Source organism: Melospiza melodia, chromosome 19 (assembly GCF_035770615.1).
Source record: "Melospiza melodia melodia isolate bMelMel2 chromosome 19, bMelMel2.pri, whole genome shotgun sequence".
NCBI classification, from domain to species: Eukaryota; Metazoa; Chordata; class Aves; order Passeriformes; family Passerellidae; genus Melospiza; species Melospiza melodia.
Window position 1 is genome coordinate 8,712,694 of NC_086212.1, and position 22,884 is coordinate 8,735,577.

The 22,884-nt window shown below is 55.7% G+C and overlaps 2 protein-coding genes across 2 annotated transcripts; one reads left to right on the plus strand and one right to left on the minus strand.

The window, feature by feature from the left end:
• Nucleotides 1–404: 404 nt before the first annotated feature.
• XKR7 (XK related 7) lies at nucleotides 405–7,633 on the minus strand. Its single transcript, XM_063172371.1, has 3 exons — nucleotides 7,209–7,633; nucleotides 1,754–1,953; nucleotides 405–1,670 (listed from the first exon to the last, which is right to left on the minus strand). The coding sequence occupies exons 1-3, from the start codon at nucleotides 7,631–7,633 to the stop codon at nucleotides 715–717; spliced, it is 1,581 nt and encodes a 526-aa protein (XP_063028441.1). The 3' UTR covers nucleotides 405–714.
• A 4,355-nt stretch (nucleotides 7,634–11,988) lies between these two features.
• PDRG1 (p53 and DNA damage regulated 1) lies at nucleotides 11,989–13,544 on the plus strand. The gene is made up of 5 exons (XM_063172373.1): nucleotides 11,989–12,124; nucleotides 12,222–12,297; nucleotides 12,433–12,507; nucleotides 12,806–12,886; nucleotides 13,189–13,544. The coding sequence occupies exons 1-5, from the start codon at nucleotides 12,041–12,043 to the stop codon at nucleotides 13,269–13,271; spliced, it is 399 nt and encodes a 132-aa protein (XP_063028443.1). The 5' UTR covers nucleotides 11,989–12,040; the 3' UTR covers nucleotides 13,272–13,544.
• Nucleotides 13,545–22,884: the final 9,340 nt, after the last annotated feature.

Genomic DNA, 22,884 nt, shown 5'->3' on the forward strand with positions numbered 1-22,884 from the left:
GGGGACCCAGCTCCGAACCAGGGGTGCAAGGTTCGTGCCCACCCACGAGGGGCCCCCTCAGGTCAGGTTCTACACCCCACAGGATATTGGAGACCCCATGGAATTGGGGACACGGCTCAACCCTGAGCCGGGGGGACTGAGGATGGATATGAAGGGGCTCACTTCGGGTTGGTGTGGCAGAGCTGGGGGAAGTGGGAGACATGGGGGGGACTGGATGGACCCCGGCTGTCCCTGCCCCAGCTCCCTGGGGGCCACCAGCCGCATGCACACCCCAGTGCAGCCACGTTCCATCCCCACGGCTCTGCCGTGGCACAGGCACCTGTGTGCTGCCCGCTGTGCCCCACCGTGCCCCACCGTGCCCCTGGCAGCTGCCAGCTCCCATGCCCCACCCCAGGGTGTCCCCGGTCCCCATCCTGCACCACTGATATGGGCCACAGCACCCACCGCCTGGGCTCAGGCACCGGTGAGGTATTTTGGCAAGGACGAGCCCTGGAGGGCGTGGGGGCGGCCGCCGTCGGGTGGGACGGGTCTGGGCTGCGGGAAGGCAGCGCGGGGAGGGGATAGCACCAAGAGACCTCCCCGGCCACGGCCCACGAGATGCTTGGCACGGCGACACGGCAGCGCCGGCGAACCCGAAAGAAGGCAAACAGCTGTGGAGACACAGGGTGGCCCGGGTGGCACCGGCGCTCCCGCCGCAGCCTCACGCCCCTCAACCTACACGGTGGTCTCGTACTCCAGCACCTCCTGCGGGGCGCCGGGGGTGCGGTACTGCAGGCGGGGGGTGGTGGGCGACGCGTACTCCAGCGCCAGGATGGTCTTCCGCAGGCGCCGGTCGATGAAGTGGGCATCCCAGGCCGGGTACTTCTTCCTGGGCAGGTCAATGCGGATGACGGGCCCCTCTGTCCGCGGGGCGCGGGCGGCCGGCGCCGGCGGGGCGCAGGGTCTCACCTGGAAGACGGGCACGCAGCTGTCCCGCTCGCCCGGCGCCCCGTCCCGCTCGCCCCCTGTAGTCCGCGGCAGCGAGCGCGGGGGGCTGGTGACGGCTTCCACGGGGGACCCCGGCACCACCGGGGGCGGCTCCTGCCGGAAGATGCAGCCCACGGAGCGGTGGCTGAAGATGGGGCCGTTGGGGTGCAAGAGGCAGTAGTAGATGAACATGAAGAAGATGCCGAGGGCGAAGCTGGAGCTGACCACGCAGACGAGGATTAAGGCGTTGAAGTCGGAGGTGACCTTGCGGTCGTAGTAGAGGAACCAGAGGATGGTGAGGGCGGCGTTCTCCGACAGCGTGATGACGTAGTAGATGCACATGCGGTAGCGGCTCCGACCCTCCTTGACGTTGAACCAGCAGAAGATGTAGATGATGCCCACCACCATGTTGTAGATGATCTCCTCCCACTTGGACATGCAGAAATCCGTCTCGCCCTGGATGATCCAGAAGGTCATGATGCACCAGTGGGTGACGATGAAGATGCCGAAGTAGAGCTGGAACACGGAGGCGAAGAGGGCGAAGGCGATGGCACGAGCGGCGATGGTGAAGAGGTGCCAGAGGATCTGCACCACGGCGCCCTTGTAGGACATGGGCATCTTGTCCTCCCGCGAGTCCCGCAGCACCTTCTGGTAGGACGCGATCATCCAGGCCAGCGAGACCAGCGAGGCCGAGGCTGAGAGTCCTGCGGGGAGCGGCCATGAGAGCCCACACAAGCCAGGACCTCCCTCTCCCCACCCCGTCCCCTGTGCCAGCGCTGTCCCTTACCCTGCAGCGGCTCGATGCTGTTCTGCTGCACCATGATGCTGAGCTGCAGCACGAGCTGGGGCGCGCTCTTGAGGAAGGCCTCGAGCAGCCGCAGCATGCTGATGTCGGCGCTCTCGAACATCATCCGCCAGTAGAAGTGGCGGCGCCGGTGCTCGGCCTGCCACCGGCTCTGCAGCCCCAGGTACAGCGTGCGGAGGTACCTGCGCGAGGCAGGCCAAGGGTGAGGTGAGCCCACGCTGCCAGGTGAGCTCACCCCACTCTGTGCACACCAGGAATGCCCTGTGACCACTGCCAACCTGTTCCTGCTGACTTGGGACCATGGAAAGCCCCCTAGGTCAGGGGTGCCAGGAGCTGCAGGGCAACAGCAATGAAGAACACATCTCTGTCCCAGGCCAGGGCTCCAGTTTGGGAAGAGGCAGCTTGTGCAAAGCCAGCTCAGCACCCCAGAGCCCTGGGCCACCACCACGGCGCCCACCCAGCCATACAGTGCCTACCCACCCATCACTCCAATCCTTGCCCACAATTCAGGGTCTGGCTTCCTCACAGGGACCCCATCCCCAGCTTCACTTTCCAGCCCCCCATGGATTCAGGCTGCCCCAACCCAGCACCACATCCGGCTGCTTCTCAAAAGCGATATTTTGGTCCCAGCTGGCGCAGAGCCCACCCTGCTTCCTCCTGCCCCGGCCAGGATGGAGGCACCAGCTGGTTGTGCCGTGCTGCCCACAGGAAGCTCCTGGCGCTCATGCCGGTGTTGCCTGGGCTCTTGGCAGGGCTGCGGGCTCAGCCACACGCTGGCCCCGGCCATCTGGTGGTCGGCCGGGGGTCAGCAGAGCCGTGCGTGGCACGGACGCACGCCCGGCTGAGTCACCGCCACCAGGGACCCTCCCCACGGCACCGGGCCAGAGCTGGCACCACGGGAGGGACGCAGGCCTGGCCAGGCAGGGCTTCCCCGGGCAGTCCTGCCCGCACCACGGCCAGGGCTCTGCTGGCCAGGAGGAGAAGGGAGCCGGGTGAGGAGGAAAACAGGTGCGGCAGGAGGACATCGGGCCACAGATTCCTCCCAGAGAATAAAATCCTCTGGCAGAGCAACGGCTTCTCCATCAGCTCCAGAATGTGCTGCCAGACAACTCCATCAGCCCAGAGCATGGGAGAAAGCCTGATGGCAGCACTTTCAGCTCATCCGTCAGCAGGAGGAGGCAGCAGCCAGCCCTGCTCCCGCTGCAGGGACGGCAGAGTGCTCCCACCCCGGGGCTGCACAGCCCGGAGAGCACACCGAGGGCCATCAGCTGGGGCCACCGAGCCCCCAGGACACCCTGCTGCCATCTGCTCTGCCCTGCCAGCCCCACTCCCAGCCCCCACCGGCCTCTCTGTGCTGGTGTCAAAGTGACGTTTTAACCTCCACCTCCGGGGCAGCGCCTAATTTTAGCCTTTGTGCAGCCTGTGCCTCGCTGCTTGGGGTGGGGAGAGGCTGTGGCCACCTGGCTCCTGGCCCCTGGCACAGATCTGCATCCCAGTGCCACCTGCTCACGGCAGCCAGGCCAGCGCTGCCACTGTGGCACCTCCAGGGCCACGGCCCCTCAGAAGGGCCCGGTGAGGGACCCTCCTCTCTGGTGGGGAGCAAGTCAGTGGGCAGCCAGGGGTGAAGGCACAGCATAGCGGGGAAACAACACGGGAAGCAATGTAAAGCCCTGGCTGCTGTAGGGCATCACTGCTGTCCCAGGGTGCCCATGCATGAACCAGGCTTGGGAGCTGGTGACCTCATCCTGTCCCTGTAATTAGTCTTGATAATTGGGCTCATCAGTGATCCCACTGTCCACAGCACAGAGCAGCCCCCACACACAATACAGAGCCCCAGCCCTGGGTCCTGCACTGTTCAACAAGTGACCCGTGGCCTCCCCAGCTTTCAGCAAGGGCACAATTATCCCTCTGTCTGCCAGCTCCATAGGTCTCATTAAAATGAGATTTCATCTCCCATCAAGTCTCCCGAATGAAATGTTGATTCTTATTTGTTCTGCATTTGATCGTGCCGTGGTGTTTCAGCCCAGCGAGCGATCCCGGTGCTGCCAGCGCGGCGGGCGCTCCCCAGCCCCGCGCCACGGCAGCTGCACGGGAAACACAGAATCAATCACTTGAAAAAAAAATCATTTAATTTTCAAAAAAAAAACTGATGATGAGGCAGAAACCGACAGCGAGAGCTCTCAGGGCTAATTGCTCCCTCCTTTGTATTGCAAAGAGTGATCCAACAAAAACCCTGCAGCAGGAAGGTGGTGGCTGGGTTGGGCACTGGTTTTGTCAGAGCCCCACTACAGCTGGATTGTCACCAGTGTCACTGTTTGCCCCCAAGTCCCAAATACTGAGCCCAGTTCTCAGATGTGGGAAAAAATGAATGAAGAGAAAAACCCAACTCTGGCTGCAAACAAATCCCCTAATCATCATCCTCAGATGGAAAAGGATGAGGGGCCCTCTGGTCCCAGAGTGAGCAGAGGGAAGTGTGATTTTCCTAGAAGATAATTTGGGATCTCATCCCTTAATCCTGTATTTAAACAAGGAGAAAATTGCTTCTCTGTTACAGCCATTTTAATCCCTTACACATCCTACCAAGTCAGGTCATGAGGGAGAGCTGCACATGTGCCCATGTCACCGCAGCCACTGTGTCCCACCAGCCCCACAGCCCAAGATGCCCTGGCTACTTGGGGCAGATGGGAGTACCTGAGGGCTCCTGTGCTCAGAGAAAGGCTTTGTCTGGCCCTAAAAACCTCTTGTCCTTTGCACCAGGGCCAGGAGGGGACTGCCAGCACTGGGCCGTGCAGCAGGACAAGCCAACACCTCAAAGTTGGGGGCCCCAAGAGCTGGGGGCCTCCTGCCCCAACACAGACAGAGCAAAGCTCTAGGGAGCAGAGTGGTGGGGAAACCTGCAGGTCCCAGCTCTGCCACCCCTCATGAGCCCACCCAGGATGACCTTGCCCTCCTGGGCTGCTACCAGACTGGCACCAGGGCTGAGGGGTGGCACTGGGTCCCCGAGCCAGCAGAGGATGGGGGTACACAGGCTGTGGGGGCTTTCAGGAAGAGAGGGAGCCGCTGGTCTGGCCCCAGTGACCTCAGGCAGCCAAACCATGTGTGACCCTGGGCTAACACAGACACAGGCACTGGTAGGGCTCTCCCCAGCCCGGTGGGACCTGCAGCACACTCTGGCCAGCTGCCAGCCCACAGAGGGGGCAGGGGACCCTGGCACATTTGCAGGCAGGAGGACACTGGCATGAGCAGCATCCCTGCCCTGCAGAGCTGCTTTGGAGAGGAAGCTGGGGACTTTGTGAGTGGATAACAATTCCTGAGCTGCAAAACCATCCAAGCATGGCCCACAAGCACAGTGGTGGTGTGGGACCAGCTGGGGACAGGCCCTTGCTGCTGCTGCTTACACGGACACATGGTCATGCCACAGCAGCATCTCCAGAGACCACTGTGATGGAGCTTGTGCATGTGCACCATGAACATACCAATGACTGCCAACTTCAACAGATTTAATCAGGAATAACCACAGAGCCAGTGCCCAGAGCTGCTTTTGCAGGTGGGAAGCAGCTTTCTTTTTGGGGATTGGGGGTCTTTATCACAGGTGGGGCTCAGGGCTGTGCAGTGAGGTTGGTAGAGGTGACATCTCCAGAGGTGAGGGAAGAGGCAGGTAAATCAGGAAGGGGGAGATGTTTGGCAAGGGGCACAGTGCTCTGACCAGGGAAAATGCTTTCTTTCACCTGCAGCATTTATCCAACACTTCTTTAACTGCCACATCCTCCTGCACCGGATCCAACCCCACTAATGGGTTTAACAAACTGCATTTAACTGGTCACCCCAACTAATCCCAAATCCAGAGATTAGAAAGAGCCTCAGCTGCTGCTTGAGACCAACATGTCCTGGAGGGTGAGTGCTGAGAGTTACCGCTTTAATTGGCTTAGGAGTCTCCATGGCTCAGCCGATCCGAGAGCGGGACTGACACCCCCAGGAGCAAAGCCCCCGGCTGCAGCTCAGCTCCAGCTTGGACTGGGATCAGGTGTGTCAGGCTCACTCCAGCTGCAGGCAGGGCCAGAGAGCTCCTGTCCTCTCCCTCACACACCAAAGCAGGTTTTGCACCCACCCTGCAGCCAGAGTACCCTGAGAGTGGCCCCATTGTCAGGGGGATGGGGAGGGCAGGTGTGCTGCCAGCTGTACTGAGCACGGCACACGCTGCTCTGTCAAACAAAGTTAAACACCCAGAGCATTCCAGAAGGAGGAGTAGGGGAATGAACATGCAGACACCAACAGGGAACGAGCAAAGAGCCTCTACTACAGCACTCGGGAGGGGAAACAGGATGGAAACCCGAGCAGGGAGTGCTGCTGGCTCCAGGCATTGTTCTGGGCATTGCCTTTGTCTCCCCTCCCGGCCCTGGCTCCTCCAGAGCTGCCTGGTGCCCAGCCCAGAGAGGGGTTTGGAGCTGGGAGGGTGCAGGGCTTGGCCCGTGGCACAGCAGGGGAAGGTGCCAAGAAAACATCACCTTGTGCAGCTGGGGGGGTCTGCAGAGAGGTGGGTGAAGGGCCTTGAGCTCCCTCAGCCTGTCTGTCTGCTGCTTGCCCTGCCCACAGCACCAGCCTGTCCCCAGGACTGGGATGGGGCAGCCTGGACAGGCTGGGGAGCACCAGCACCTTCTTGCCCACCACCCCACATATCCAGTGAGATCAAGACAGGAGCCCTGAGGTGTTCAGGGCCCAGCATAGTCACTTCACACCCCCAGAGCCACACTGCCATGGCCAGGCAAGTCCCCAACAGGCCCCACCAGGCAGCAGGGCTGGCAGGGCTGTGGCACCGAGCTGGGCTGCGGCTCCTCACCCACACCCACAGCTCCTGCCCACACCCACAGCTGCTGCCCACACCCCCCCTGTGCCCATGTCTGGGAGCTCTTCTCCATCACCCATCTTTCTGGGGCTGCAGAGACATTGACCCCTGAGCCTCCTCAGCTGCCTGGCCCCTCTCCATCCCCACCCATTTCCCCATGCCTCGCCAACCCCTCCTGGAGTCTCCATGCTGTTATCCCCACCCAGGTCCCTGCTGCACTGTGCCGCTCCCTCCAGGCCCCGCCTGGCTCCATGACCCCCATGTGCCCCCTCCCCACGTACCTCCAGCCCTGCCCAAGCTTTAGCAGGAGGATCAGGCCCTGCAGCAGCCCCATGCCAGCCCCCTGTACCCTCACCCCCAGGCACCCTCGTACCTCCAGACCTGCCCCAGCTGCAGCAGGTGTGTCAAGCCCAGAAGCATCCCCATCCCCTCAGCACCCCTATCACCCCAATACCCCCATGCCCCCCGTTCTCCCATACCTCCCACGCAGCCACACCTGCCCCAGCTGCAGCAGGTGAATCAGGCCCTGCAGCCGCCCCATCCCCGCTGTTCCCCCACCCCCCGGGCACCCCCACGGCCCGGGTCCCCCCGTACCTCCAGACCTGCCCCAGCTGCAGCAGGTGGATCAGGCCCTGCAGCAGCCAGACGCAGAGGCGGCAGCAGCCGCGGGGGCCGCTGTCCTTGGTGCCGCCGCCGCTGTCCTTGGTGCTGGCGGCGAAGTCGTACACGAACCACCTGAGGCTGAGCATCTGCACCACGAGCGAGGGCAGCAGCACGAACAGCAGCGTCAGCCCGAACCACCAGCGCTGCCCCCGCACGTAGTAATGGGCCGCCAGCCACAGGTCCGAGGCACCGTCCGCGAAGCAGACGAGGAGCGCGCAGAACACCCAGCAGCCGTCCCGCAGCCGGTACCGCCGCGCCGGCGGCTCCGCGCCCGCCTCCCGCCGCCCGCCGCCGCCCTCGGGGCTCTCCAGCAGCACGGCCGGGCCGCCGCCGCCGCCGTCCGACTTCGCGGCCATGTTGTCGGGGGAAAGGAGGAGAAAGGAGGGAGCGGGAGAGACTTCCGGAGGGATGGAGCCCGCCCCGGCAGCGCCCGCCCCCGCCGGCCTCGCCCCGCGCCCGCCGGCAGCGGCTCCCCCCGCCCGGCGCCGGGAGCCCGCGGCGGCTCCCGCCGCTCCCCCGCCGGAAGGGGCAGCCGCCCCCCCGCCGGCGCCGCGGGGTCCCGCAGGAGCGCTCGGTGCCGCCGGGCGCCGCCCCGCGCTGGGAAGGGCAAGCGGCCCCTCCCCCGGCCGGCCCCCAGCCCCGGGCCCGCCGGCGCGGACCGCCCGGACCCGCTCGGTGCACCCAGCCCGTCCCGGCGGAACCGCGCTGTCCGCGCTCCCTCCTTTCTCCTCCTTTCCCTTCCCAGCCCACCGAGTACCGGAGCTTCCCGGGAAGCTCCTGGGTAGACCCGCGGTCCCCAGCCCCGAGGCTCAGTCCAGGCAAGACCCTGCCCATGAGTCCAGGCTTGGCCCAAGGTCCGGGTGAGTGGAGGTGTGGGTGCCTCCTCTCCCCTTAGGCTAAGACAGGACCACAGACCACCAAAACCTTGCCCAGCGCAGCCAGAGAGGGTCTCAGCAGGGACTGGCTGGGGTCGACATGAGCCCTGCTTTGGAGGGAGAGACATAGAATCATCATAGGATGGTTGAAGGACCCTCAAAGATCAATAGAAGGAACCCCAAAGATCAATTTGTGCCAACCCCTTGCCAAGGGCAGGGACATCTTCCACTAGACCAGGCTGCTCAAAGCAGCTGTATCGTCTTTGAGAAGACCGATGATGGGGTTTGGCAGCAGGCGTTTGTTGTTGCCGAAATGAAACTCGTGAAAGAGTTACAGATGTTATTCTCCAGCCTTGGGAATGTCCCTGAAAGCGAAATACCAAGGCCACTGGAGTCTGGGCGCACAAGATGTTGCCCTGCTCCGCCGCTCCGCCTCTCCTGCTTGTTTTCCTGGGGAGTTTGGACACAATGTGTCGGGCGGAGCGAGGGGCCGCGCCCCGGGATGTGGGATGTGTGCTCACACGAGGGGCAGCGCTGCGCCGGCATCCCCGGCACGGCTGCAGGGAAAGGGCTGCGAGGGAAAGGGGAAGGGGCTTTCTCGCCTTTGTGGCGGGTCTCCAGGGACGGTGACTGCACACGGGCAGCTGCCTGCTGCCGGCAGCCCCAGCCCCCAGCCCGCGGGGCCGGCTCCGGCTCTGGCTCAGCCCCGGGGCTCAGCCTGCTGCGGGGAGCCCGGCTGGAGCCCGGCCCGTGGTCAGCACACCGGCACACTGAGAGGGGGAGCGTGTTTGATCCCAGGAAACACAGCTAACTTCCAAATCCCGCCTTGCAGGGTGGCCAGAGGGATCAGCACAACCTGAGGGTGGGGTAAGCCTGGATTCCTGGATAAAATCCAGGGGGTGAAGATGTTACTCAGCACAAGGGAGTGGCCGGGCCCTCGGCAAGGCTCTCCCCGTGCTGAATGTATTAGCATCGATAATGAAACACCTCACCTTGAGATGCTCATGACAGATCCCCTCCACAAATGCCTGCCTGGGGGAGGGGATGCTCCCAGCATCCCAAAGCTGGAAGAGAGCAGCCTTTCATCAACAACCAGGCAGGGCAGGGCCCCTTCCAAGGATGGGGTCCACTGGCCAGAGCCCCTGCCAACATTTGGCCACTCCAGACCTCTTTGGGCTTGGTCCCTGGGGGCTCTCTGACTTGGCTGGGTGATGGAGCACAGACCACGTTGCCATGACGGTGGGCACAGTGCCAGGGAGAGGGCACTTGGAAATCAGGGAGAGACAGACCCCCTTTCTCCCCTGACCCTGAAACACCCCCTCTGAAGCAGCAGTTAAAGATCCACAGCCTGAGAACATGGACACCGTGGTTTGAAGTCTGATTTATCTTAACAACAGGCCCCAGCAGCCACATGAAAGGAGAAGAGAGAAAAAAACCTTATAAACATCCCTGAAGCTTCCTGTGCAGCTGCCAGCAGGCAGGGAGGGTTTCTGGCTGCATACAGAAAAGGGCTGCAAGGAAGAAAAAGGAACATGATGAAACCAAACCTGCTCTTTCCACAAAACACACAGCAAAGCAAAGCAGCTCCCGGCAGCGGGCATGTGGCTGCTTCCTCTGACTGCCCAGTTCCCAGGGGAACTGGTCCAAATGGACTCTGGTTCCAGTCTGAGTCCAGCTTCCAGGCAGAATGTCTGCCCCTGGCGCTGGCTCCAGGAGGAGAAATCCATGATGATTTGTGGCTGGGGACAGGCCCCAGAGAGCAGCACCAGCCACTTCTCACTGCACTGAGAATGTTTTCCAGATGCCCATGGCTTGGTGATCCCTCAGCTGTGCTGAGCTGGGCCCCACCTTGCCAGGGAGAGCAGCCCCCCCATTCCATGCAGCCCAGCATTCCTGGCAAAACCCTGCCTGCACTGCACTGTCATTGGCAAGCCCAGAGTCACTGCTGCCTTCCACTGCTGCCAGGACACAGCCAGCCTGCTCCCATCCCTGTTCTCATGCCACATCCCATCCCATCCCATCCCCATCCCCTCCCCATCCCCATCCCCATCCCCATCCCCATCCCCATCCCCATCCCCATCCCCATCCCCTCCCCATCCCCATCCCCATTCCCTCACCATCCCCATCCCCATTCCTCCTGCCCAGACTCTGAAAGCCCTCCCTCCTCCCTCCTTCCTGCTTTTTCAGATCTCCAGCCAGCTGCTCCCACTGACAAATGAGCATTTCCCAGCACTGGCATCCAGCCCCAATCCCAGTACATTTTCTGGTTGATGTCAGGAAGGAATCTAACCCGAGTGTGGATCACTCCCAGCCTGGAGTGCCCGTGTGTGCCCCAGCACTGGCTCCCACTGCTCCCTGAAGCTGCTGCACTTCATTTGATGCTGCCACAGACAGGGATCTCAGTTAACTGAAACAAATGACCTTATGGGATTAGAGCCAGTAATCTTCCGATCTGGGTAATCTCCCTTAAGGGATTATTTGCCCACAGAAGTCTGGTGACCACCAGCCAGCTGCTGCCTCGCTCCCTCCATCCCTGTCCCCTGTGGTCCTCATTTCTGGCAGCCCAGAGGAGCTGCAGCACTGGGGTCACCACCTTTGGGGAGCTCCTTATCAAATTTAATGAAGTGCATGTGCCAGGGTGGCCAAGTGCTGGGGCTCCTCCTCTCCCCAGTCCCTGTTTGCTGCTTCAGGCAGGTTTGGAGCTCTCTCTTCTCAAAGCACTGATCTAAAACAGATCAGAGGTCCCCCCACCATCACCAGGTAAGCAGCAGAGCCAGGGTGGCAAAGATGGGCCTTGAGAAGCTGTTTCAGGGCTCTGTCCAGAGCAGAGACATGTGACATGAGAACCCGTGTCCCCTGTTACCCTGGGTGGGCTCCTGGGGCCCCTTTCCCATTGCAGAGTGCACACGGTGAGGATCTGCCAGTCCTCATCATCTGGGTCTCCTTGCATCTCCCACACCCCATTTTCCCAGCCCCTCTTGCTCATGGCTGGCTGGGGCAGAAAGAAGGGGTTGAAAAGCATTTTGAGGGGCAATATATTTCCCTTCCTGCAGGCAGGGTCGTTCAGGGCAGCAGATGGATATGGTCCCCTGCCAGAGCATTCCCGGGACCAGCTCCTGCCTCACACAGACCGGGGGGCACCGGGGCTGGCTGAGGGTGAGCCGAGCTGCCGGGACCACAATTGGCTCCAGTCCCTGGGGATGGCAGGTCCTGGACGCTGAGCTACAGATGAGCCACCAGCTGCACCAAAGGAAACCTGAGCTAATCACCCCGCGCTTTGAGTGCCCTTTATTGCTTTCTGGGATGACAGAGAGGTCACCTGATGCTCCAAGGGCCCAGCTGCCAACAGCGGGACCGTGCTGGGAAGCAGCGAGGAAGAGGAGACAGACGGTGGTGCTGTGAAAAGCCATAAATAATTCACACACAAGGGGACCAGGCAAGGCAGGGCTCAGCCTCTGTCCCTCAGGGCTGAGGCGAGCAGGATGGGTTGGGGACCGGCTGCGGGGCCAGGACCCCGCTGTGGGGCTCAGCGCCACACGGCCGCACCGCACCCTCCATCCTCCTGCCGGCCGGTGCCGAGGCGGCCCGGAGCCAGCCCCGGGATCGTCAGTCCGCACTACGGACCAGACCCCACGCTGGCACCGGGCACGTCCGTCCCAGCTGGCAGCCCTGGCCGGTCCCCGCCGCGTTCGCGGCCCCGCTCGGTCCCCGCCGCCCCGGAGCCGCCGCCACCCCGGGGCGCCCCAACCGGGCGGCGCTCCCGGCGGCGGCCGCGAGAGGGCGCGCTGAGCCCGGCCCCTCCCGCCGCGGAACCCGCCCGCGCGGCTGCGGCTGCGGCCCGGAGCCGAACGGCGGCGGACCCGGAGCGGCCCCGGTGGCGGCCCCGCCATGGCTCGGGACCCGGCCTTCGTGCTGCGCTACCTGGCCGAGGTGGAGGAGCTGGCCGAGGACGTGCTGGCGGCACGGCAGCAGGTACGACCCAGCTCCGGCAGCCTCCCCCGCCCCGCTCTGTCCCGCCGCCGGTAGCCCCGAGTCCCGGCCGCTCCTGCCTCTCTCGCTCCCGTTGCAGATCGTGGACCTGGACGTGAAGCGGAACCGCAACCGCGAGGCCCTGCGGGCGCTGCAGAAGGACCCGGAGCCCGACGGTGAGGCCGGGCTGGCTGCGCCCACCGTGACCCTGTGGCCGTGGGTCGCGGAGCGGCTCCGCTGACAGCCGATTCCTTTCCGTTCCTTTCCGTTCCCTTCCGTTCCCTTCCGTTCCCCTCCGTTCCCCTCCCCAGAGAAGGCCATGGTGTGCTTCGGGGGCATGTTCATCGAGCTGCCGAAGGCGAAGACCCGGGAGATGCTGCGGCAGGGTGAGCTCACCGCGAGGGCTCCGTGTAGCTATCAGTGTTTTGATAAGCACCATAATTAACGAGATGTTGGCTCAATTAACGGGTTTCTGTCCGGGGATGGGCTTTGAGGTGCCCAGAGCCTCCCGAGAGGGCGATTCTGGCCCTGCTGTGCCCTGGGAAGCACATGTGGAAGCTGCTCTGCTCCGGGGGTGGTGGAGGCAGGGTGGGACGCCCCTGTGCCTGTGCTGTGTCCCATGGGGAGTTGAGCCTTCATCCCAGAGCCCACCGCAGCCCTCCTCACTCCCACCTCTTATCCCAGACCAGGAAGAGCTGGATGAGGAGATAAACAAGCTCCGGAAAGAGCTGCGGGTGAAGGTCAACCGGCTCTATGAAGCTCAAGGTAAACTCTCCCACTGGAACCTGCCTGGGAGCAGACTCGTGCATCAGGAGATTCCTCAGTTCCATGTGTTCCTGCAGCCTCTTTCCCACAATTTTGCAGTTCCCTCCCTGCCCCAGCAGCCTTGTCTGTCTCTGTGTGGAGCTGTCACCCACCAGCACCTGAACCCCCTCTGACCCTGGGCTGAGGTGACCCCACTTCAGCTCCCAGGGCTGTCCCTGCCCTCCCCACAGCCCCTCTCGAGTTTACCACGAGCTGCTTCACTTTGGTGACAAAATCCTGATGTTTTCAATGTGTTTTCTTAGGTAAACCTGAGCTGAAGGGGTTTAACCTGAACCCCATGTCTGCTGAGGAGATGAAGCTCATCAACCGCATCCTGGAGGGCTGAGGTGGCCGTGCCATTGTCACAGCGTGCTTGGCTGTCACTGGGGGCTCATGTTTCAGTAGCCACGGTCCTTGGGACTTGCAGGACGTTGGTGTGTCCAGAGCCCACCCAGGTGAGGGCCCTGGGAATGGTTTGGCTCCTCAGCTACAACTCTGCAGTTTCTTTGGACCACAAACTCTTTCCTGCTCTGTGCTGGACCTCAACACAGTGCTGGGCAAAATCTCCCAGCTGGGGTGGAAGTGGGATCATTAAAATCACAGCAGTGGGACATTCCTGGACTCCATGTGTATGTTCCTTGTTGGGGGTTTTTGTGAACTCTTGTGGGGTTTGGCTTCAGAGCTGCTCCTTTGTCACGTTGGGAACAGGAGTAGGAGGGGTTGGGAATCCTCCACATGCCTGAAGCACAGAGGAGGAGTTGTGCATTCAAACAAAGCAAAGCTGTACATCTGAGGCACGTCAGGAATCTCTAAGGATGTGTAGGGAGGAGCAGGAGGAGGCAGCATCCTTTTAGTCTTGGTGGGAAAACATGTTCCACTGTTGGAAGGCAGGAGACGACAGAAATGAGGCTTTCAGGACTGGATGAAGGGATAAAACTTGGGTATATTAAAAAAAGCAGCCCGAGGAGAGCCAAGCAGGAATAGCCACTGAGTTTGTCTTGTAGTAAAAGGACAATTGAGGTAACCAGTAGTAGTTTCTGCAGAGGTTTTAAAATTTACTGTTTTCTGTGCTCCCCCAAGTGCTTAACTTGGTCAAGAGCATAAGATTTTAAAAGTAATTAGTACATGATTACAGTGAGTTTGATTTTTTTTTTCTGCCTACAAGGAGGTGTTTGTGTCCAGTCAGGCCCTTAATTTTTTGAACTTCTGTAGAGATATATCTGGATGGAGTTTCAGAACTGTTAACATGGTTGTTGTCCTTTCTCCAGCCCTGAGGTTGCTCACCTGTTCTGCCAAATCTTGCATGAGCAACAGAGCTGGGCCTGGCTGCTGGGCTTGGTCCCTTGCTCTCTTTCCTTTTTCCCAGCCATGACAACACCAAACTCAGCATCACCATTTCCCTGGCTCCCTGATCACTCTCCAGCTCTGCAAGGCCTTCTCCTGCCCAGGCCAGTTCTAATGATGCTTCAAATTACACAGAATTCAAAAAAATACCCTGTATCTGTCCCCTTAAAACCAAAGTGTGATTTCTTTAAACCAAAAAACCCAACTACCATTGCTTGGTCCTACTTTTAAAATTCTCCTGCTGACACTACATACCCTAAATGTGTCTCTGTCCACTTCAGGCTGATATTTCAGACACACAGACTAAAAATAACACACTTACTACCCCAACTGTCTTGCCTGCAGCTTTTTCAGAAGGCTGCCTGTCTCCTGGGAGCAGGAGCAGCTCACAGTGCCACATCCCAGTGCAGGAGCTGCTCTTACATAAGCCATGTGGTGCAGCCAGTCCATGTCTCCATAATGTGATGGCAGGGTTATTTTTACAGTCTCATGGCAACAGGTTTTCTGCTCTGACATGTTTCCATAGTAGTAGCAGGAGGAGGATCAGGTGCTTGCCTGCCCTAAAAGCTTTGTTTTGCTGTGCAGAATGTGTTTAGCCCCTTTGCTTTCTTACATGGAACAGAACTAAGCTCTGCAGTGCAGAGGGCCAGCTGAGCAGCCAAGCATCCCTGTGTCAGCTAAAATGCCTCATTCCAGCCCACTGCAGCTTCCAAACTCTCAGCAGGGAGAGCCAGTGCCTTGTGCTGAGCCAGTGGTGTCCAGAGGGAAGTGGGAGCTGCTGCTGCCCAACATGAGGGGAGAGTGAACTTCATCCATGAGGGTGTCTCCCAGCCCAAGCTTGGGATCAGCACCACACTGTGCTGTGCAGCCAGATTCCTGGAAAGGTGCTTCATTTGTTTCTTCCTAGGACACAGCAGCCACAATGAAAGCATTAACAGACAGGTTACACAGCACCTTCCTCTTCCTGCCTGTAGAGATGAGGTGATGTTTCACTTTCAGGTGAAGCTCTGCTCATGTGTTGTTAGAATCCACAGCCAGAGATGATGCTGGACACCCTGAGGTATGCATGGCAAAGGGAACAGTGTGTGTCAGCTTCTCCAAGTATGGAGAATCCAAGTACTGCTTCCCATCAGTAAAACACACAATTAGCTTCAGGAAAGTGCCCAATAAACAGTCACCACAGTGACTGCAGAGAGTCATTTTTGGAAAACATTTGGTCCTTTTGGTCTCCTAATTCCATAAGAGTTCACAAACCCATTCTTGTTCCCCAGTGATGTGCATTCCCCTCCTGTACTAACAGCTTCAGGACCCAGCAGGACACACTGGATGAATTCTGTACCTAAATGTGAGCTTGCCATGATGTTCTCATTCACAGAACACCCAGATCTCCCCCTCTGCTGACAGGCCTGTCATTCCAGCCCAGGTCACCATGCTGCTCCTTCCCTGTCAGTTTGTGGCATCAAACTGATGGACTGAAGTACCTGAGCAGTGACAATACCCCAGCTGCATGCAGGAATCAGCTCCCAGAAAATCAGGGACACAGCTGAACAGCTGAAAGCAGGGGACATCTCTCTGCTATTAATATCTGGGGTTGTGTAGTCAATGACAAAGTGCTGCAGGACCAGCTGCTGGGAACAGAGTGCTCCAGCAGCAGCACGAGTGGGAGGCACAGTGCACAAGGACCTCTGACAGAGAGCTCTTGTGCAAGTCCTGGCTCCAACACGGGCTCCAGTCCCTTGGCAGCCCCATGCTGCCTTGTTTTCCCTCTCCGAAGGGGCAACCTGCCTCCTTACTTTGCTCTGCTTCTGGATATTCGTCATTTAGTCACAATGAAGGTTAGAGGATTATGATCAGTTGCCAAGAAAATCATGGAACCAGACCATCCATCCCAAACAGTGTAATAAAACCCCTCAGAAAGTGATAAACATCTTCACCCCCTGCTCTCCCTGTTCACAATGCAAAGTGAGTCTTTCAGAAGATGAACTCGAGTTCAGAGCCTCGCTGGCAGCTGGCAGTGAGGGAAGGTGAAGTGTTTACCTCCAGAACCCAGCTGAGGAGATATGACAGTAAATTAGGGAGAAACAGGCAGTTTTGCCAATGGCTCATTAAGAAAAATGCCTGCCCACAAAATCATTACCCTGCTAGCAGGCAGGAGTGAGTGTGAAGCAATAGGAAATCCAACCCTAAATCTCTTTCCCATGTGCTGAGCCAAAGAACATTCTGAGCTTGTTGCAAAGTTTCTATTCCTGTTCTTGATGATACTAAAGAAAAAAAAATCCCCTTGGCTTCCAGAAAGAAAAGTGAAAAAAAAAATCATGCTGAAGCAGTAAGTGCTGAGGAAGATTCACAGAATGAGCATTAACCCTTTTTAATTACAGATGTGGGTGTCTGCAGGGAACAGGTTCCCAGCAGAGTGTTCAGATATCTCTCTCAGAGCCCAGCAGCACTGCGATGATGTGATCAAGGACTTTTATTCCAATAAATTTCTTTCCTGACTAACTGAAGTTACTTTGGCCCTTTACCTGCAGGCTGCCTTAGCAGTAATTTTGTTTGAGGCTGTGAACATAGTAGATTGTGCACATTAGAGCTATCCCAGACCAGAAATGAGCTTAATTTATTTGTTCATTTGAAATAAAACTGTCCCCAGTGGCACCATGTGAAATACTGGGCTGACAGGACACAGTGCTGTAACAAGTAATACCAGTGACCACATCTTGTTAGAAGGAGGAGTTAAATTAGAGACATTTCATAGGAGAGCACCATCAACATAAGTCACCTCTAAGGGAAATTGCCTTGCCTATGCTTCTGCTTGCTCTTTACATGACTAAGACTGAAAGAATAATAATGATATTTTTGCTTGTCATTTTTGTAGTGCTATTTGCTGTTTCTGCTTCTCTCAACTCTTGTAATGACAAATCAGTTGCGTTCTCAGGTTCCTGCTGTTGCAATACTTGGGTTGCGAAGGTAGCAGATAAATTTCGGAGAATTTCAGCTGAATTTCATGATAAATATTTTTCACTTAACTAGGGAGAAAACCTGTGTTAAAAAAAAAAAAAAACAAACAAAACCCACAGAGTAAAATTCTGTTTTAAAAGGGCTTTTTGTTGTTAAGTAGCCTCAGTTCCTGGCCTGCATCTCAGTGCACCATGGACCTGGTGATGTTCATTGCTGGCAGCCAAACCACTCTGGGGGAAGTTTATCAGTGCTGATGGGGCACTGCTGTGGGACACTTAAGCAGGAGAGATGATCATAACCCTCCATCTCTGGCAAGTGCTCTGATACTTGTGATTTGCTGGTACTTGGAGGGGACCATCTTCCAGAAATAGCCAAGTTGGCAGGGTTTCACAAAACAGGGCTAGAGATCAGAGAGTTATATGGTGCTGCACCCAGCTGAAGTCTGATACTCTGGTTAAAAGCAGCTATATCCTTCCAGGTGGCAGCTTCCTTCATGTAACCAGTTCACACAGCTGTACATCTCACTTGCTGCACCACACCAGCTCATTCAGCCTGCAAACCCCTCCCTGCAAGGTGTGAAAGCATCACAAGACACCCCTGTACCAGGGTGACCTGACGCTATAATCCCTTGTCTGCTTAAGACCACATTGAGGGTTTCAGATCCTGGTGGGGTGGGACATCACAGCCCAGGAGCTCAAAGTAGCATTTGTCACTGCTAATCCCCTTCTGAACACTGGATGAAAATGCTTGTCCATATCCACAATGAGAGCCTCCAACGAGCCCCACACTTAGGAGTCAAGCTCTGTCCAAATTGCTTGATCACCCACCTGCAGCCCTGAGACATCCAAACAATTACACAAAGTCATTCCCAACAGAGACCACACATTTAGTCCATGTGATTTATTTTCAATCGTAATCTCCACAGCCCAGCAAGAATTCTGAGTGAAAGGCCAGAGACCAGAAGGTTGGGGGCACCAGCCACACTCAGCAGTTAAATTCTCCAGGGTTAGCTGCTATGCACCTACAGGAGAAAACAGTCCCAGGTCTCCCTCAGAAGTTCCCCAGCAGCAGTTGACATCCCCTCTGCTATCAGGGTACTGCGAAACCTCACCTTTCCCTACTGAAAAGAAAGATTTATAGAAGGGAGCAGCCCTTAAAATGGGATGTTCAACACTATCCTCCATTATGCTCAAACACCATTCTCAGATTCATGAGGAATCTGACAACCTATTTTTTTCCTTCCATCCTCCCTCTCTCTCTCCCTCAGCTGCCACCTCTTGAGAGAGGCAGCTTAACAGTGACAGCTGTGTGCAGCAATGCCAGCCTTGCTGTCCCTCTGAGGCCTCAGAAACGAAGGGCTAAGCTACATCTACCTCTCAGGAGTGCACTAACCAGAACATTACTGAGTTTAAAGTAAAAAAGATCTACATTATAGATGCACAAAGTGACATTAAAGCAGAAGGCTGGCCCAGCCTCATGCCTAAAGCTGCTACCAAGGAAATCACCTGGCTGTGTGTCAGGAGAAGAGGCAGCACACTGAGGTGGCTGCAGCACACGTGGCAGCTCACCTGCCCCTGCCAGAGATGCCACAGCCAGCAGCAGGGAATAGCCTGCAGGCAGCATGTCCCCTCCCTGGCCAGGAGCAGTCAGGTGCAGGTTTTGTGCTGCCATGTTTGTGACAGGAACATCTGGGCTGAAATAAAGATCCAAGACAAACAGACACTGAACAAGCAAATACGCAATTCTCACTCTGACAGTCCTCTGTGGCCCAGTGACAATTAATTATTTTCCCTGTCTGTCCCTAACTATTTTCCCAGTTTTCAGCCATCTGAGCTGAAACCCAACACTGCATGATGCTATCTGACCAAAAATAGTAAAAATCAGAAGTAATCAACAAAGTAATGGAAAAGGAAAGAACAACTGCCCTGAGCTAGTGCTGTACCTTAAGGTGAGTCACTGGCACAAGTTGCCCAGAGAAGCTGTGAACACCTCCTTGGGAAAAAACAAAGTTTGCTTAGATAAATTGATTGAGCCCTGCATCTACTGTTTCCCAGATAACCCACTTGACAAAGTGTTATTGCATCAGATAAGGGAAAAGGCAGATAAGAAGCAGATCCTGCAGAGGTGGGTTAATGTTTGGTGTCATGCCAATTTCCGCCCTCCCTATAAGGCACAGCTTCATGTGACAGTGTAAACTCCCACCCAAGGGAGGTATCCAGGCCTTTCCCCTAAAACTGAATGCATTTAACCCATGGAAGTCTTTATTGTGTGTGGGCTCCTAATAGGTGAAGAACTGTGACCACAAACAGTGAAACTGCACTGATCAAATCTCATCACTGGATACCTGCGTAGTGATATTTTTCCTCTCCCCTATCTTTTATTGTTCTTTCTTTTTTTCCTTTCTCTTATGTTTTCACTTTTATATTTTTATATAAAATAATCAAAACAGCTGTATGCTTCCTTTTAAGCTGTTTTAAAACAAACCTGCCTCATATATGTACCTTGGTCATTCAGGGTTGTTTCACTCTAATTCACCCCAAGGGATTTATTCACAAGAACCTCAGTTACCACTTGAAGGTGGGTGCTAACACCCATCCCTGGAAGTGCTCAAGGCCAGGTTGGATGGAGTTTGGAGCTACCTGCTCTAATGGAAGATGTCCCTGCCCATGGCAGGGGGCTTGGAACAGGATCTTCACATCACCAAGCTGCAAACCTTGGCACACCCTCCCCCAAGGGTAGGGTACTCTGCACGTGGTACTCTGGAAAGGCTTTTGATCATTTAGAGTGAGTGTGAACTCTGCTGAACTTTCACAGAGAGAACTGATGGATTTTTCTGTCTCCTAAACCACCAAATTGAGGTGGCATAACTTTTGGGAAGATGTGTTAATCAAATGAAAGCTATCAAACTCAATACAGCAGCAACTGTGACACGTTGAAAATCAAATAGTTCTCTCCCATGAATCACCCTGTCCTTACATTCTGTGAACCCAAGGAAGAAGAAAGGCTGCCAAAATTCAACCACCAACAGTAAAACCAGGAGTGACATTTCAGCTTTGTTCTGAGCTGCTTTGTCAAACTGACATTTCCAGTGATCTGATGACACCAGTTTTCCAATGAAAAAGGACTGGAGAGAGACAGGGTGACTGCAGCAGTGACGGGCCAGCCGAGTCCTGTAGGTGTTTGCAGGAGCTGGAAGTGACAAGGTTCATCTGATGCATCTAATAGCAAGCAGTAGAACTGCACAGTCCTTTTCTTACCCTCCTGGAATCTTGGAAAATCCTGAGTTGAAAGGGACCTACAAGGATCTAAGTCCAACTCCTGACCCTGTGCAGGATCACCCAAAGAATGTATAGCATAAATATATTATAAAAGATGTGTACATTCTATCTATCTATCTATCATCTATCTATCTATCTATCTATCTATCTATCTATCTATCTATCTATCTATCTATCTATCTATCTATCTATCATAAAATCCAGTTGCTGCCTAGTGTTAGATATACTCAAGATTGGAAGTTTATATATAAATATGCACATAAAGTGTAAAAAATCAGATCCCAAAGGAACTGTCCAACCATTTGGGAAAATCCATTGTAAAAACCTTTATTGTTACCCTGGAGAATGGTGAAGGAATACGGCAGGAGGGCAGCATGAGAGAACAGACCAAGCACTGGCAGAAGGAGAGGATGAAAAAAGAGCAAAAGAACAAAATGCCTGTTGGATATTCCCAAAGAAAAGACAGTCATTCTCACCTTCTTCAATCAATTATACATTTCAGTTTTCAGGAACATTCCCCACCTTGTGACTTGCCAACCTACAGATGGGAGAGCAGACTTAGTGGCTTTTAGTTAACATTTCCTGCAGTTTTCCAGAACTTCACTGCAGAAGACCTGCATAACCTGATTCATCAGCTGCTCGTGTGCAAGCATGTTTATTTAAGGTTATGGGGGCAGGGAGATTCAACAAAAACCCCCTCATGTTTGTGTTTGGAGGATTCCTGGAGGAAAGGCAGAGCAGGCAGCCTATGGGGAACTCCCACAGCACCAAATAAACAAACTCTGTCACACGCTTCCAGAAATACACGTAACGCAACATATGTTGTTGGGAATTTTAAGTCCCATTTTAAATTTGTGTATGTTACAGAAGAACTTAATTAAACAGGAAAGACAAAAAGGGTGTTGGGGAACTGTGGCAAATGAGCAGAAAAATTCTGAAATCAGCCTAGGCTGCACATTGCATAGATGAGGGTAAAGAGTGGCCCTGATAAGGCCCCCAAGGAGCACAACTCCCACATTGCTGCCCAGGCACAGCTTTCTCCAGCCCCAGGATGTGGCACTGGGCACATCCTGCCCTACTGCTGCCTCTTGAGTGTGGGAATGGGCAGCCCAGGACATCACAACACGGGGCTGCTCCAGAGCACAGACCAACAGAAGGAGCAACATGGCGTTTATTTTTACTTGCCTGCAAGTTTTGAGGTCAGCCACAATCTATTTAAGTTGTTGGTATAATTTCAGTAATCACAGGCTTTTCACATATCCTTATTTACTGTGTTGTGGTTATTTACCATGTTAATTGAGGTTGTGGGGCAGAAAATCAGCTTAATATAAGGGTTTTGTTGCCAATTAACACTTCCCATTTGTAGAGTTAGATAATCACTAGCTGCTATCCTCCTGGTTGTAATTCACGAGTTAGTTTGCATAATTACCTCCCAGTCACTTCTCACAAGGGTAAGACAAATCCTCCTGTCCCAGCCTCCTCACCAGACCTGCTGCACAAAACAGAGGGACTGCTCACTCGCAGGGGTGTGTTTTTAATTATGCACCACACAACACTTAGGATGTTAAATGGCTTGAATCTTCTGGCACAGGCAAGGCATTTCTCAGTGTCACATTATATTGTCAGAATTTCTAAGGGAAACACAATTTTTCCTTAATCCCCAGATCACTGGCTGAAGTGGAAGCGGTGGTGTTCAGCACAGCTCCAGGTTTGGGGGGACAAAAATGGCTCAGAGCATAAAGCTGCCCTTCCCTACCTGCAGGGCAGAGAGAAGTTAATGCCAACCAAATCCACCCCAGACTGGAAATGGATATCCCTTCTTTCCTGGAAGTGTTCAAGGCCAGATTGGGCTGGGCTTTGAGCAACCTGGTCTAGTGGAAGTTGTTTCTGCCCATGGCAGCGGGGTAGAAGGACATGAACTTTAAGATGCCCTCCAACCCAACCCAAACCATTCTGGGCTTCTGTGATAATGGAGCCTCCTTTCACAGTAATCTCTTCACAGTCTCAGGATGGAATTCCACCCAGTAAGTTTACACCAGACTTGACATCTAACACCATGAGATTTCCCTAAATCCAAACAGATGTTTTCACAGTTCCACCTTTGGGGGCTGCCCTAATGCTCGTTAACCAGAAGCCCAATTAGCCACCTGTCCTGCACACACCTCCACCTTCTTGCACACCTGCAGCTGAACTGAAATGTTTCAGAGCATGAACTCAGCCAGAACCCCTGGGAGCAGTCTGTTCCTCCACACAGAGCTCTGCACTTTATACCTTCACCACTGAGTTAACTTTGGTTCTACAAATAAACTGAGCTGACTTTTGGCTGCTGAAATAAACTCTTACACAAGAAGCAGTGTTTTGGTGGTACATGTTGATCAGAAA

Coding starts and splice junctions, on each gene's coding strand:
- XKR7 (XM_063172371.1), bottom strand. CDS start 7,633: ATGGCCGCGAAGTCGGACGGCGGCGGCGGCGGCCCGGCCGTGCTGCTG. Junction 1,954..7,208: donor CAGCTGGGGCAGGTCTGGAG/GTACGGGGGGAC, acceptor TGCCTCGCGCAG/GTACCTCCGCACGCTGTACC. Junction 1,671..1,753: donor CAGCATCGAGCCGCTGCAGG/GTAAGGGACAGC, acceptor CGCTCCCCGCAG/GACTCTCAGCCTCGGCCTCG.
- PDRG1 (XM_063172373.1), top strand. CDS start 12,041: ATGGCTCGGGACCCGGCCTTCGTGCTGCGCTACCTGGCCGAGGTGGAG. Junction 12,298..12,432: donor GAAGGACCCGGAGCCCGACG/GTGAGGCCGGGC, acceptor TCCCCTCCCCAG/AGAAGGCCATGGTGTGCTTC. Junction 12,508..12,805: donor CCGGGAGATGCTGCGGCAGG/GTGAGCTCACCG, acceptor CTCTTATCCCAG/ACCAGGAAGAGCTGGATGAG.